The 14,409-nt window shown below is 40.0% G+C and overlaps 1 protein-coding gene across 2 annotated transcripts in view; it reads left to right on the top strand.

Moving 5' to 3' along the window:
• The first annotated feature begins 2,620 nt into the window (after positions 1-2,620).
• The window catches only part of LOC101160815 (GRB2-related adapter protein), a 38,536-nt gene continuing 26,747 nt past the window's right edge, over positions 2,621-14,409 (top strand). The window contains exons 1-3 of one of the 2 annotated variants that reach the window (XM_020705414.2): positions 2,621-3,016; positions 10,880-10,977; positions 13,022-13,141. In XM_020705414.2, coding sequence (XP_020561073.1) covers positions 2,939-3,016; positions 10,880-10,977; positions 13,022-13,141 — 296 coding nt within the window. In that variant the 5' untranslated portion in view covers positions 2,621-2,938. The remainder of the gene's footprint in view (positions 3,017-10,879; positions 10,978-13,021; positions 13,142-14,409) is intronic. The other variant, XM_004071744.3, reaches the window with a different exon arrangement.

Below are 14,409 nucleotides of genomic sequence, written 5' to 3'. Positions count from 1 at the left end.
CAACGAGGCTATGCAGCACACCAGATGTTTACAAAAATGGCTAAAACCAGTGAAGCTGTGAGAGAAGCTAGCTACGTTGTGGCTTTGGAAATGGCCCGGTGTAGCAAGCCCTTAAGTGACGGGGAGTTTGTGAAAGAATATATGTTTAAAGTAACTGACATTATTTGTCCAGAGCAAAAGAAAAAGTTTGAAGAAATAAATCTGTCAAATGCTAAAATTACTAGACGAGTAGAAGATCTGGACAGCAACCTCTGACAGCAACTGGGAAAACATCTGGAGGGCCCGGTTAACTGTACAAATGACAGTTGGTCATTAAAGTTATTAAAACAACCTTTTCTGTTTATCCATTTTTTTTAACCAAAATTGGCCCCCAGTCTGATGTTGAGTACCAAATTTGGCCCTCCACTACAAAAACTTTGAGAACCTTTGCCTTAAACCGAACCAAATGTATCCAGTCTGAATGCACCCCTTAAAATCTCAGAAACTGGTCTGGTAAATCTGTACTTCTAACCCAGATGTTGACAAAGTCTGGAGCATCCTCTCCATTGAGATGCTCCAGACTCAGAGTTTCTGCAAGTTCCTCCTGTTTGGTTTGAGTGTTTGCGTGTTTCTGAGGACCGAGCAAGTGTGACGTCACCCATTGAAAATGGTTTACTTCTGGTTCGAACGAAATTATGTGAATTCAGTCACCATTTTTTCACAATATTAACGCCACCATGTTGGAGCCAGACTTTGTCAGTAAGCAGTGACTGGTCCAAGCTGGTCAGAAAGACACTTAATGGCACAACAAATAGTAACAAACCACATTTTACATGAAGCTACCATATGTTAGATAACTTTGTTAAAGAAAAAATACAATGTCAACGACAGCATTACTTTAAACTATGGTATTCCAAACACTGTTGACCCCTAAAGGCTGCAGACCTATTAAGCTTGGTAGGCAGTGTCCTTGTTCGAAGCTAAGGTTACAGTTTTTCTGCTATTGGACCAAACAACCAACAAAGCCGATTGATCTCTTTGGTGGATGCTTCACATTGATGGTGACCCAAGTTGGCCCTTTTGTAGATTTTTTAAACAGTAACATGTGGATTCAGCAAAGAAAAACCCCTATGATGTCCATCATTCGCAGCTAAAAGCCAGACACAACTGTAACTTTTTAAGAAACACACACAAATCTTTAGCCTACAAATTAGTCCCAAATTCCTTAGACAACGTGATAATAAAGTCCCAAAGGCAACTTTTAGAGTGTCTGTTAGTCACTTCCTTTCTGTCAAACCCAACATAAACTCTAAGGGTGTCTCCTGTTGACACAAAGAGAAGATTATTAAAAAAGTGGAACAAAATTGTCCATCAAGGATGGACTAAGATTACTGGGGTACATTGTTAGAGTCTAAGACAAGACAGGCTTTAACATCTGGAGCCTGAAGGAACTCAAAGCAGGTCTGGTCCTGGAACCTTTTCACAGCAACCCTGTAAAGGAGTTGTCTGTCTGCCTCAGTTTCTGGTGTAGCCTCTCAATCCATTGGGTGAATTTGATGCACGTCAAAACAGAGATGATGAATGCAAATTTGATGCACAAATCACGTTTGGTGTGAACACAGCACTAAGGTAGGCCTAGCTCTTAAACTAAAATCGTCTATGAAGACACGTGGACAGTATACAGTAGTTCCCCAATAGGAGGGCAATCCAGCACGGAGGACTCCCAGATTCAATCGCCGTTGGACATAAGCTCAGACGGTCGAAAACCATTGCAGTATCTGTGAGGACGAGAAAAGTGTAAACGGTGTTGTGCAGAGGTAAAGTGGTCGACCTCTGATCAATAGATTGCAAGTTAAGTTCCTGCCTAGCCCAACCATGTGTTGAAGCGTCATTGGACAAGACACTGAACCCCACATTGCTCCTGTTGGTTATAGGTTGGCGTCAGTGCATGGGAGCTGAGCTGCCATCCGTGTGTACATGTGTTTGCATGGGGTGAATTGGACTGTGACTGTAAAGTGCTTTGGGCCTTTAAGAGAAGGAAGTAAAGTACTTTACATTTATTCAACATTGACCTTTCTTGTCTACTGGAGATATCTGCAAAGTCTTTGCTCATAGTTTGGAGGCTGCTAGTAAGCTTTGCATACCACTTGTTATCCTGGAAACTCCAGAAAGAACTAAAGTCCAACACCTCAACCTACATCTTTTTATTGCCTCTCAATCTCACCCAGAAGCTCAAGACTCTTTTTAGGCCACAAAGATAAAATTCCAAAGCCTTATATCCAATTTCTGTGAACAAAGATCACAGAGCTGGAGCCCCCATCTTTTGCTGGAGCCCAAATAATTTGCTCCACAAGGGGTATCAGAGTAATGGATTAGTAATAAAAGTAATCAAGTGGTTGTGTTGTTCCTTTGACCTTTTAAAGAAAACGTGAGCGTACAATTTCATTCTGAACCACTAGAAGCTATTGATTTTTGCAAAAGGATAGAAGTGTAAGGATGAAGACCCGCAGCAACACCTACACAAGACTGATTTAAGGAAATAGTCACGCAGTCCGACAAAGCCGCACTGAGTGAATAAGACAAATATACACACAGGAAGTGCCTCCCACTCTCTTGCCCCTGAGAGCTGCTTCTCTCTCTCTACCCCCCCATGCCTCTCTCAGAGTGTTACTCATGGCAGTGTGTTGCTGAGCAGCAGCCAGTTGCGTTTTTCCCCTCGCCGTGCTCACTCATTTTCATACACTCTGTGGCTCAAAGGACGGACAAGACCTCCGCTCTCCTTCTCCTCTTTTTCCCGGTCTTCACTTCATTCTGGCGTCTTTCCCTTTTTTTTCCACAGACGTCTCCCAGTGTTCCACCTTCCCCTCTGCTTGGGGGAGAAGTACAGAGGGGGGGCACCACTGTCTGCTTTTTAAGTGTATGTGTATTTATGTGTGAGTGAGCACTGTGGGGGTTCAACATGGAAGCGGTGGCACTCTATACGTTCCGTGCCACAGAGGGAGATGAACTCAGTTTCAACAAGGGAGACATGCTCAAGGTAAGAGTTTCTATCAACCCATCGGCTGTTATGTTTAACCTCTGAAGACCTGAGGTCTTGCTTGATATCGATTTTTTACTTCTCTTTGGTATTTGGGCTTTATTGTCAGAATTAACTTTTGTGGTAATATCATCCAAAAAAATGATGTGCAGGCATGTGGATGGCAGGTCTTAAGAGGATAAATATCTTGAGAATCTACAGAGTTCACAATCCTGTGTCCGTACATTTCTGCGGTGAACTATAGTCCATAAAAGTGGAGTATAAACAGCTTCTCAAAGTAGCATCGCCACGCGTTGAAAAATGTCACTGTCCCAATCTGGTCTAATGCTAAGTGTTAGCAAAAACTAAAATGTTTTTTTTTTTTGCTGTTAACTTTGTCATATGTGAAGAAGGAGATGGAAATAGCTTTTCCTGCTAAGTATTTTTTTCTCTTGAAGATAAAAAGTAAATTAATAGGAGATGATCCAGCATGGATGTAAAAGATCTCAGTGCAACACAAGCTGTGTTTTCATTACACATATACAATCTTTATAGAAATTCTGGAAATGACAAAAATACCAAAAATTTCGCAATTACACTGTTTCCATTAAATCATAATTATGGAAATAAACACAAACCAACTCACCCAATAGGTCATTCAAAAACACGGATGTGAACAATGCCTAGATTTACCCCAGATAGAGTAGCTTCAAAATTCTGTCTGTGTGTATCTCATTACAATGCATGGGAGACACGGAGGATGTTTAGAGATCAGATGTATTTCTTTTAAAAAGCTCCACATAAGCATCAGCAATTGTGTCTCTATGTCTGGGTTCATGAGATCAATCAGTTTCTCCAGGTAAAGTGAGCTTTACTCACGCTGCACCTAACCCGCTTTCCGTCGCTACATCGGTGTCTCTGTGACCCACAACAGTACAATGAAACTAAGAAAATATAAGATATAGGAGCGCTGAGGTGGCTACCTGCCCATCCCGAAGCGTCTCTCTGTCTGCCAGCTAGCTAGCCATCCAGGTACTGGTATGGCAACCAAATAAGTTCCGCCGGATCCCGGCACAGCAGCTCACTGTGTAGCGAGCGCAATTGCTCCAGCCCCATGGGCCCTGCGACTGGTTGGCGACCAGTCCAGGGTGTACCCCTCCTTCGCCCAACAGTAGCTGGAACAGTCTCCAGCAACGCTGTTGCCCCAGCGGGTTAAGAAAACCGATGCAAATTGGCTACCTGTGGAGAGTTGTTGGTCATGTGACTCATTTAGTTTGAAAAAAGTGCTTCCATTGCAGTTTTGCACATTATGTTAATTTCGATACGCCTCAAAAAGCACCTCCACGTTCGATAAATGCAAATTGACATGCTTCCATTAGCAAATTTAGTATTGCGAATCCAATTTGCAAAATTTCATCGTCAATGGAAACGCGTCTACAGTTTTGAATGGTCATAAATATTTTTGGGATTTCACTGTATTTGTGTGACATATTTTGGTCAACCTAACAGGTTTCAGGAGGCAAAGAAGCCCATAAAGTCTCGTCTTTTATGGCTGTGTGGTTAAATGGTCAGTTTTAAAAAGTATGCAGAGATATTCCTTCATATAGATGAAAAGCAAAGAAATTTAAATAGGGGTGTAACGATTCATTTCAACGATTTACTTCACGTAATTTATGGTTGCTGATACAATTCACAAAAATTCAACCAGTGTGACTCAGAGATAAATACCTTGGTACTTAATAGTGAATTTTTCCAGATTCCTTGTGTTTCTTGCAAACCCCCCCCCCCCAAAAAAAATCATGTTTAAATTTAATATGTGTACAAAAAAGTAAACAATAATTAATGGTAAATCCATTCACATTTTAGTTTCCCTGTTGTTTTTCAACATCAAAATAATATGAAGGGAACATTATTAGAAGATTCTACCACATTGTTTAGTCACGTCTTTGCAGAATTTAAAGTGTTTCCACACATTGGACTGTAATAATGTCTTGAACATCACATGTGTTGTCCGCTGTGATGACACTTGGTCAATTTTACGTTATAGTAAAATAAGCCATACCGTACCTCAATCTAAATGGATTTTTTTTCGAAGATCGATTATAATAGATATATTTCATTTTAAGACGTTTTTCTAATGGTATAGGTCGATTCTATTAACAATTTGTCTCTGACAGATTGATCTGGTTGGATCGTAGGAATATAAATCAATAATTATAAATCAACTAATTGTTATGCCCCTGAATTTAAACCTTAAGATTACAGTTTGTCCTTGTTTTCGGAATTGCACTGATCTAAATCTGCCTCCTGGCTATGCCTTATTTTTAAATACAAAATTAATTCATTAAATTAGTAAACCAATGTAAATTTCTAATAGTTTTTATTCCATATTTTTCCCCCAAAGTTATAATAGCTACTAATGTGTCTCTCTTAGATGGACAGCCGAGATAAGATCTAATGAGTTAGTGCACAGCTGGAAATTACTGTGGTAGAAAATTGTCCCAGTGAGACGTCTAATGTTAACCTCTGGATTAAAAGAGCAATGAGCTTCTCTCCGACCTCACATGGCGGAACCGGCTGCTCAGCACTGACATCCCAGATAAGACAGTGGGATCAATGATTGCGCCTCATTTGCAGTTAGCTGCAGGTCATGCTTTAAATTGCTGATTTCATTTACATTTTCAAAAGGCCCTATGAGGAAAAATGTGCACAAGTCTTGGAGAAGAGGTAGCAAAAAAGTCAGAATTCTAATCTATCGTCAACAGTCTCTTCCCATTAAACTCATGAAGATACTTCAATTTCTTGTCTGCAAGGCCATTACCTCATCTGACAAATATGAGGTGGCATTTAGTTTTGAAGACTGTAATTACAGTCATCTTTTATGCAAACTTGTGTTTTATGAACACTTTTGCTTTAACATGACTGGGCACTTCCACAACATGACCAGGTATCTTTCATCCCTCCAGCCTTCACTTCAGACTTGGATTAAACTGCTTTTAAATAATCCTGTCATACCTTACAGTTGTTGTCCTTTAAGCAGCAGACGGTCTTAACTTCAACCACATGATGAACCACAACCAAAACTCTGCACTCGCAAAGACTGCACAGGAAGTCTTGGTGCCAATCAGAGCAACGTTTTTGTCCTGCAGCGTGGTGTTCGAGTGCGTCCATCAGCCTAAGCAGAGTGTTGATGCATAAAAAAGGGATGAAAATAGCCTCACAGATGAATAAAAAAACGAAGCGGGTTTGACATTCTGTTTAAAGCTGGAAGACAGTGTGGCCAAGTTTGACGCGAGGGACGCAAAAGACACACGGTTCTTTTGTAGTCCGACACAAGCACTTCCTCTCTGGCAGGCTTCAAAGAAATCCACCACAATCAGCCAAGCACGCCTTTGCTATTCCACTAAAAATATATTAAATATTATTTTAAATAGAAATGTGTCTTTGTAAATGTTGTTTGATTAAAAGAAACTAGGTTAGATGTTTCAGTTTTGATAGTCATTTGAAAGAGATGCAGTACATTTATGCATTAAAAAACCTTGAGAATAGAAGATCTTCATTACTTGCAGGAGCGCTCGATAAAATCCTGATTAAAGCATTAAGTTTTGCAGATAAAAGTGAAGTGTGACTCCTTCTGCTTAAGCAGAGAGGTAGTCTTTGGGTAATCTTAAACCAGCTGTTTTCTCAGTGGGCTCTGCAAGCATAATGAGAGGGAGACGGTTACCGGAGTAAGCATGAGTCAATCACAGAGATACAGTGATAAAATTAACCAAGAAGTCGGTGCAGATTGTTGAATGACTTCAAAGAAAAACACCCAAAGTTATAGGGTGTGACAATTAGTCCAAAAATAAAGCAAAAAGTTGTGGAAAAAGATTTTTTTTTTAAATTGGAGTGCAAGCATGTCTCCAGCCAAGTCTGAAGCTACCACTTCAGTAGAAGGGCAATCTCTGAGTTCTGTGAGCGAACAGTGATTGATGCTCTCAACAGTAAATCACTCATAGGCGGGCTCACATTTTAAAGTGCATGTACGAGCGCGCAGTGTATCCATTACAGATAGTTGATGCGTGAAATGAACTCTCTAAAGGTAAAAGTTAGGCCGCAACTTTTTGGCAGAGCGTTTTCTATCAAAGCTGTATTGAAGTCCCCACAGGCAGAAAACAGTTCATAACTTTGGTTCCTCATTCTGGAGCAAGGTTACTGAAAAACGAGACTTTCTTTTCTTCATTTTTTTTTTTTTGCGCGGTACTACACATGTAATGATGTCTAAAATGAATAATCATTTTCTGTTGCATCAAATATGTGAAATAAGCCAAAAAAACATCAATAACTGCAGAATTTGAAGACTTCCAAAAATGAAATTGTGCCTCATAAAAGTTGGTTAAATATGTATAGTACCCATACTAATGATACACTGATAATACAGAAGCTTAATTCGATGTAAATTCAGTATAAACCAGTCTTACTAAAGTTATCCCAAAGCCAGTGGAGGTTTAAAACTCGATGTGGGCAAAGCTGGACCAAATCTGGATAAATATAATTGTAACGTGGTATACATTCTGTCTTCCCTTGGACTAATAAAACATGCAGAAAGCCAATGTTATTTACAATTTTTTTCATTTAAAGTCCCACTCTGAAAACCTTTTTTTATTGTAAAAACGTCCCCAGTGGTCTTTTAATTATGATTGTGCCGTTTTGAGCTAAAATCAAAAACCTTTGCCGTTTTCAGGGACAGTTTCTAAAGAGCGGGAGGAGTTCATTAGAAATTTGCCTCTGAGTTGTGGGCGGGACCGCCCCCTTCCCCCTCCCCTCCCCTTTTCAGAGCAGGGAGATTATGGCCCTTCCAGCATATTTTCTACGTCACAAAAAGCTCTTATTTAAGAGTTGGCTGCTAATTGACAAAGATTTGAATGCATACTTAGAAAAATGCAATGAGCTTAATTTTCTTTATGTCTTCCATCAATAGAAAAATTCCACAAGAACATGTTAAAAATCCCCAATGTGTGTTTTTTTTAATTGGAGAGTCTTTAAAAGCCACTTCTTTGTAAGTATTTCACTCAGGAAGGACTCAAACTATAGTTATTACTTTTCATCCTGACCAACAAAGGTGCTTCTGAGTTACCAACCAATTTTAAGGAAGCTATTCCAGTATGGAAGGTGCAGAGGATTAAGGGTTGACAGCTATATTTTTCATCTTTGTATACTTTTCAGATTGTCACTGATGAAGCAAAGAGACAGCCTGATACAAGCTGAGAGAGTAAGACCCTCAGCTCTGCATGGGAGATGAGGAAAATATAGCATTTCTGAAATGTGTCGCTGCAAGCAAAGCATAGCAGCAAACGGCTCCTATGCAAAACCAAAAATGACAAACCGTGTCACAGCACCGAATAAAACACACGGAGTAAAGAAGTGACAGAAGCAGAGTGTTGTGCCACAAAATGGGGAAAAGATAAAAACAGGTAAACATGAAAGCTGGAGTTGATCCTGAGTTGAAGTGCCATTTAATGGCCTCGTCACGCTGTTGTTTCAAAACCTGTCGAAAACTGTCAGATAACAATAAAACCGTTACAAGCCACAAATACTTTGAAGCCGTTATTACAGCAAAGCTGAGCTGGAGCTAAATGCTGCCTTCTAGCTCGGAACAGTTCCTTGAAACCCTTAGAAAAAAGTAGTCTATATAAGTGTACTACAAGTTTATACTAAATATGAGGCAATATACTTGAAGTTTGAATTTTACATACAGTCTATATATTGTAAACTTAAAATGCTCCAATCTTTTCTTCAGAAGTATTCAGTTACTATACTTCCTACATTACACATACATGGTCTACAGCAGTGTTTTTCAACCAGTGTGCCGTGGGAGATGGTCAAGTGTGCCGTGGGAAATTGCCCTCATTATCTGATCTAAAAACATTTCCCATCTCCAGGATTTCAGCTCTGTGTTCATCCAAACAGGCCCTGATAAAACACTGAGGAGTTAGGAATATAAAAGATCGGAAAATACTTTTTCTTTGCGTTTATTTTATTTTATTAAAGACATTTTAATAAGAATGACACGATTCAGCTGCACCTTCGGCTGTATTTGGGAAAAGTCCCGTCCCTTTGACTGTCTCCACCAATCATTTTTGAGGGGCTTAATCACATGTCATCGGTCTGACCAATCAGAAGTGCTTAAAGTCTTCACTTCCTTGTCCCGATTTAGCTCGTAAAGTCGCTCAGTTCTAACAAAAATACCAGCTAAAGCTCGTCTTTAGCGGTGTAGCTTTCCACAGAATCCGGTGTAAGACCGTGGAACAAGTGAACAAAACAATGAAGCTCCGAAAAGCGATCTTCGGCCGTTTTATGCACTACATGATGCATTGGGTTGTGAGAGTGACAGCGCATAAGGAGATCTGTTGTTAAACTTCTTGAAACCAACGAACACACATCAAACTGTTTTTAAATCTTCTAACTTAACTTTTATTGCATCTTTTAGAAAATAACAGCTGCAGTTTCCAGCTTTTTCTGACACAATTATCTCAAAAATGCATGTGAGATTGTGGAGGGGCTGTAGATCAATACAGACTATGAGTTTCTCCTTTTTTTTTTTTAATTTTTGGATGCTGGTGTGCCGCGGGATTTTTTTTAAGGTTAAAGTGTGCCGTGGCTCAGAAAAGGTTGAAAAACGCTGGTCTACAGTATAATTGCTATTCTTATAGTAAAGTATACCTAATAAAATAAACTTCAGGTATACTACTTTTTGGTAAGGGGGGAGTCAGCAAGCCCTAGCAAAAGTAGTCAATTTAACTTTACTACAAGTGTACTTAGTGTCGGTTGGGCGGGGCTGGTGAGCGTGAAGGACCCAAAATGCAGAGATGGGAGGCACACGGTTCCAGGGCAAGGGGTTTATTAACGTAACAAAAAGCGCTGCAGAGCAGGGAAACAAAACGAAACTTACTGAGAGCAAAACATGAATACATGGCAGAAGGGAAGAGACGATAATGGAGCAGCACAAGAGGAAGGCAGAGACAAGACTTAAATAAAAACAGCACTGACAAGACACAGGTGACAACGATCAGGAGAGATTGCAACCAGGGAAGTAAAACTCAAAAACATGACATGCAGGGAACCTTTCAAAATAAAACAGGACACAGAACTCAAACATGACAAGAAACGGAAAGCAAAAAACAATACAAGGAAACCCAAACCATGACACTTAGTCTATACTAAAAGTGAGGCAGTGTGCTTAAAGTTTATTTTTTATATACTATCTACATATTGTAAACTTAAAATGCTCCAGTTTAGTCTGAAGAAGTATTCAGTTATTTTACTTTGTACACTTCACGTACATGGTCTATACTAGTATACTTGCCATACTTTGGCCGAATTTGAATTGTACCTCAACCCCTCAGGCTTCTCCTACCCCTACATTTATCCCTCCAAACAAAAAGATTTGGAAAAATGTTGTCCTCAAATTTATAATGCAACAGTTAAGCAATTTGAATTAGATTAGCTCCCGTAAATAGTATATTTTGTATGTTTGTTGCTCCAAGATAGTAAGACTCATAATTCATTAATAAAAAAAAAAAACAAATAAATAAAAGATGGTAGCATTTGCTGACAATGTTGCCTCCTATACGATTGTCCAAGCCAAAGCTGCTTTTCTCTGTTTCAGAATCTGCTGGAATTACGTTATTTGCGGTGGAAGAGTTAGTGATACAAAGAACACTGAAAGTTCCAGTGTTAAAGGGTTGAATCTAGATATAAAATATTTGGACGTTATTTAGAAAGATTTCTAACCTGACCCCAATGCTGATGAGTATTTGGAACCCAAAGTGCTTTAACTGGGTTAAAGCCTGTGCCACTCGATTGACATTCCTCTGTGTCTGTGCATGTCTCTGCTCCTAGATCACCAACATGGAGGACGATCCAAACTGGTACACAGCTGAGCTCCACAACAGAAAAGGCTTTGTGCCAAAAAACTACATCAACCTACGGCCACACGCGTACGTACACACACACACACACTCAAGCTTAAAGCTAGTCTGGAAATCAGATAAACTGGCTTCACACTTTCAGCATTGACCTATCTCAACTGGCTCATCAGTGAGAATGTGTGCAGCTCCGGGCGGTTTCTGCTCCGCTTTGGACATCTGCACTCTGGCATGAGGCAGCATAACCGAAGGGGAAAGCGCTCCACTTGCTGCCTTACATAATCGCACAATCCAGCCGTGCATTGGCGAGTGCGCGCATGTGTACAAATACACAGTAAATCTACTGGTACTCACTGCATCCCCCCATCAGATGGTTTTACACCAGCTGGATTCTTCATTTGCTGTGACAAACACCGAAGTGACAGAACGGCCGCTGCGTCAAGCTCGGCCTTGTTGATAAGCACTAATGTGCAGTCCAGCTGGAGCTGCCTTGTTAAGTTCACAAAACACCCCAAGGAGTCCCCATTAGGGGGCTCTGTCTCTTAGTGTCTCTGTCTTCATCCCTGTTATTCCTTCATTGAAGCCCAAAATAAATATGCAGAACCTTGAAGCGATGGCTCGAACCAAGGCTGCAGTTTGTGACAAACTTTGCATGAGCTCTAATTTGAGCCACTAGGTTTATGAAAGCAGATTTCTTTTTTTTTCCTGCTTGAATACAGTACCGGCAGGAAAAAAATCTAATGAGCAAAGAAAATTGGATGAAACACAACAATATTGCTGTAGATTTGCACTAGTGTCACATGTTAAAGACCCACTTCGATCATCTTGTAAGCAAACCCAGTGCTCTTTTAATGACTGTATTCTACGCACTATGGGGTGCATCGGATTATAAGGTGCATTGTCAATGAATGTCCCATATTTGAACTCAAATATAAGGTCCACGAAACTGTAAGCAGCATTAGTGAGACAAAAGAGTTAGAGACAAGTTCATCAGTCAGTTAGACTCTACTAAATGCGTTCACAGTAACTCTAGAACCTGTTTGTAACACGCTATATGTTAGCTATATTAGAAGCGTTAGCCAGGTTAATGTATTCACAATAACTAACTTCCAACGTTGTTTGCAACATATAAAAAACATACTGAAAATTTTAAAACAAATGTTAGTGTGCCTATTTAACTCCCAACCTTGTTAGTAACATTAAAAAAAAACAGTTCCATATCGAGTCATTAGCTACGTTAGCATATTCACAATACCACCCAACATTGTTTGCAACTCGTAAAAAAAAAGGTTGACATTTTGACAGAGCGCCATGTACCTCTCAAAATCATTTTGATATCCCCACCAGAATTATTCCATATATGTATGCGGTGCCCCCCATTACAAAGTGAAGTATTGCATCTAATAGTGCAAAAATACACTATGATTAGGCCGTTTGAATCCGTGAATCAAAAATCATGCGTTGTTTCCAAGGATATAGTTTCCTGCAGAGCAGTAGTAGTTCATTAGAAATTCACCTCTGAGTTCTGGATGGGACTGCTGGCACATAGAAACCCCACCCCCCTTTCCCATTGCCCATAACTGAGATCTGCTTAGATGCTCTACTGCTAGCTTACAGCCCCTCACATCCCCAATATTTTAGCTTTCTAGCCATGGTTTTGAGCCAGATGCCAGCTCAGACAAGGAAAACAAAGAGGTACATGGATCTAGTTTACTACAAGATACATCTGAATGGAGCAAAACAAGGAGATAACCGTCCAACCATTGTTTTTCCTTGTCACAAATGCAATATTTTTCCAATCTCATGTTTTTGTCTGCTCCAGATTCCCCAAAATTTAAATAAAAATCACTTTGAAATGCAATTTTAAGCTACATCTTCTTAATATATGTCCATCAGAAAAATGCCATAAAAAATGTTAAAAACACGAAAAACATAATTTTTCTTAGAGTGGGTCTTTAAATCCGTGTCATAAATTTGCCATGTGTTCCATTAAGTATTTGATTAAAAAAAAAAAAAAAACTACTTCCACTCACTAGTGTACAAAAATATTTGCTGAATTCTAAAGAATTGTGATGTGCAGACCTCTGGTTTTCTTTTCCCTCCTTCCTGTTTTCAGCTGGTTCGCCGGTCGCATATCTCGGGGCGTGGCAGAAAGTCGACTCAGGCACAGAGAATGTGGAGCTTTTCTAGCCAGAGAAAGTGAAAGCGCTCCTGGGGAGTTTTCCATGTCCGTCAGGTAGGAAAAAAAAACACTCACACATAGTTTCCCTATATAAGCTCCATGAGGTTCATATAGAGTTTGTTTGTTCATGTAGTGTTTTTATGTGACAAATCCCTCTAATCACTGCAACACTCATTACTTCATGATTTTCTTATTAATCTTATCTGCTGACATGCAGGTGCAATGGTTTATGAGTTGACCGAGCAGGTGAGGATCAGAGTAGGAGGTAAAAGATAATGGTGTGAGGGGCACTGTAGAAGATCTGCATCCCCTCTGGTGTAATATGAGGAAATTCTGCCTGGCAGGATAAGCATCTGGAGCTGCTGGTACGGCTGATTAGTCGCTTCGCCAAGCCTCAAAGGGCTGGGTGGATATTGGATGAGGAAAGTCGGCGAACGCCAGAGGTCCAAATTCTGAGTGCCGGTGCCAGGAAAAGCTTGAACTTGAATTAAAGGCTGATTCCTCTCCAGGCCATTGTGGCTGTGAGACAACCTGGCCCAGATTGGGGGTAAAGAGCTGGATTAGAGCGTTGTTCTCTGGTTGGTTGCTAAATTGTACAGACATGGCAGCTCTTGTTTTACCTCCCAGAGTAGCTTTTCAGGATGGAAAAAATGGAAGTAATAGGAAACAAAAGAAATCAATTAATTGGGCAAGACAAGAAACGAAACGTTTTGCTTCTGTGGCGCCCTTCAAATTAAAGGGCCTATACAATGCAAAAATCAATTTTTAAATTTTTTTTAGATTTTAAGTGTGTTATAATGTTCATTCTTCATAATAAGAAAAGTGGTATTTTGATCCATTCATGCATTCCTATGTATTCCTTTTGAAAACCTGCACTCTGAGCACCAGCCCCTCCCAACCCATGAAAATGATCGTGTTCTCACGAGGTGATTGATGTAGATAAGTGAGAACAGCCCCTTCCAGGAAGAGTCAGCACTGCCTACACCGTTCCCAGGTTAACACACACTTTCTCCGCTGAGCAGGCGTTGATCAGCAAAACAGTTTCCTTTTATATGCACAATATGCACATCCGTCTTTGCAAAAGTTTGGATGTTGTTTGTATTCATGGGCGAAAGACAGACACGCTACCCAGGGGGACTCTAGGTTGACGTCATGAAATGGGCGGCACCAACAAGGACTGAAAGGCAGAGTCTTGGAGATTGAGTCGTCTTCCTTCTGGGTTGGAAAAGAGCTCAGAAAAATAACTAATATAAAATAAAAATCGTTATTTTATGTGCCAAAGGTAATATATAATCCTACACATGGATATTGTTTACTCCAAA

The sequence above is a fragment of the Oryzias latipes genome, chromosome 8, assembly GCF_002234675.1.
Source record: "Oryzias latipes chromosome 8, ASM223467v1".
NCBI classification, from domain to species: Eukaryota; Metazoa; Chordata; class Actinopteri; order Beloniformes; family Adrianichthyidae; genus Oryzias; species Oryzias latipes.
The sequence above is the reverse complement of the archived record's forward strand: the minus strand, read 5'-3'. Positions and strand labels throughout refer to the sequence as shown.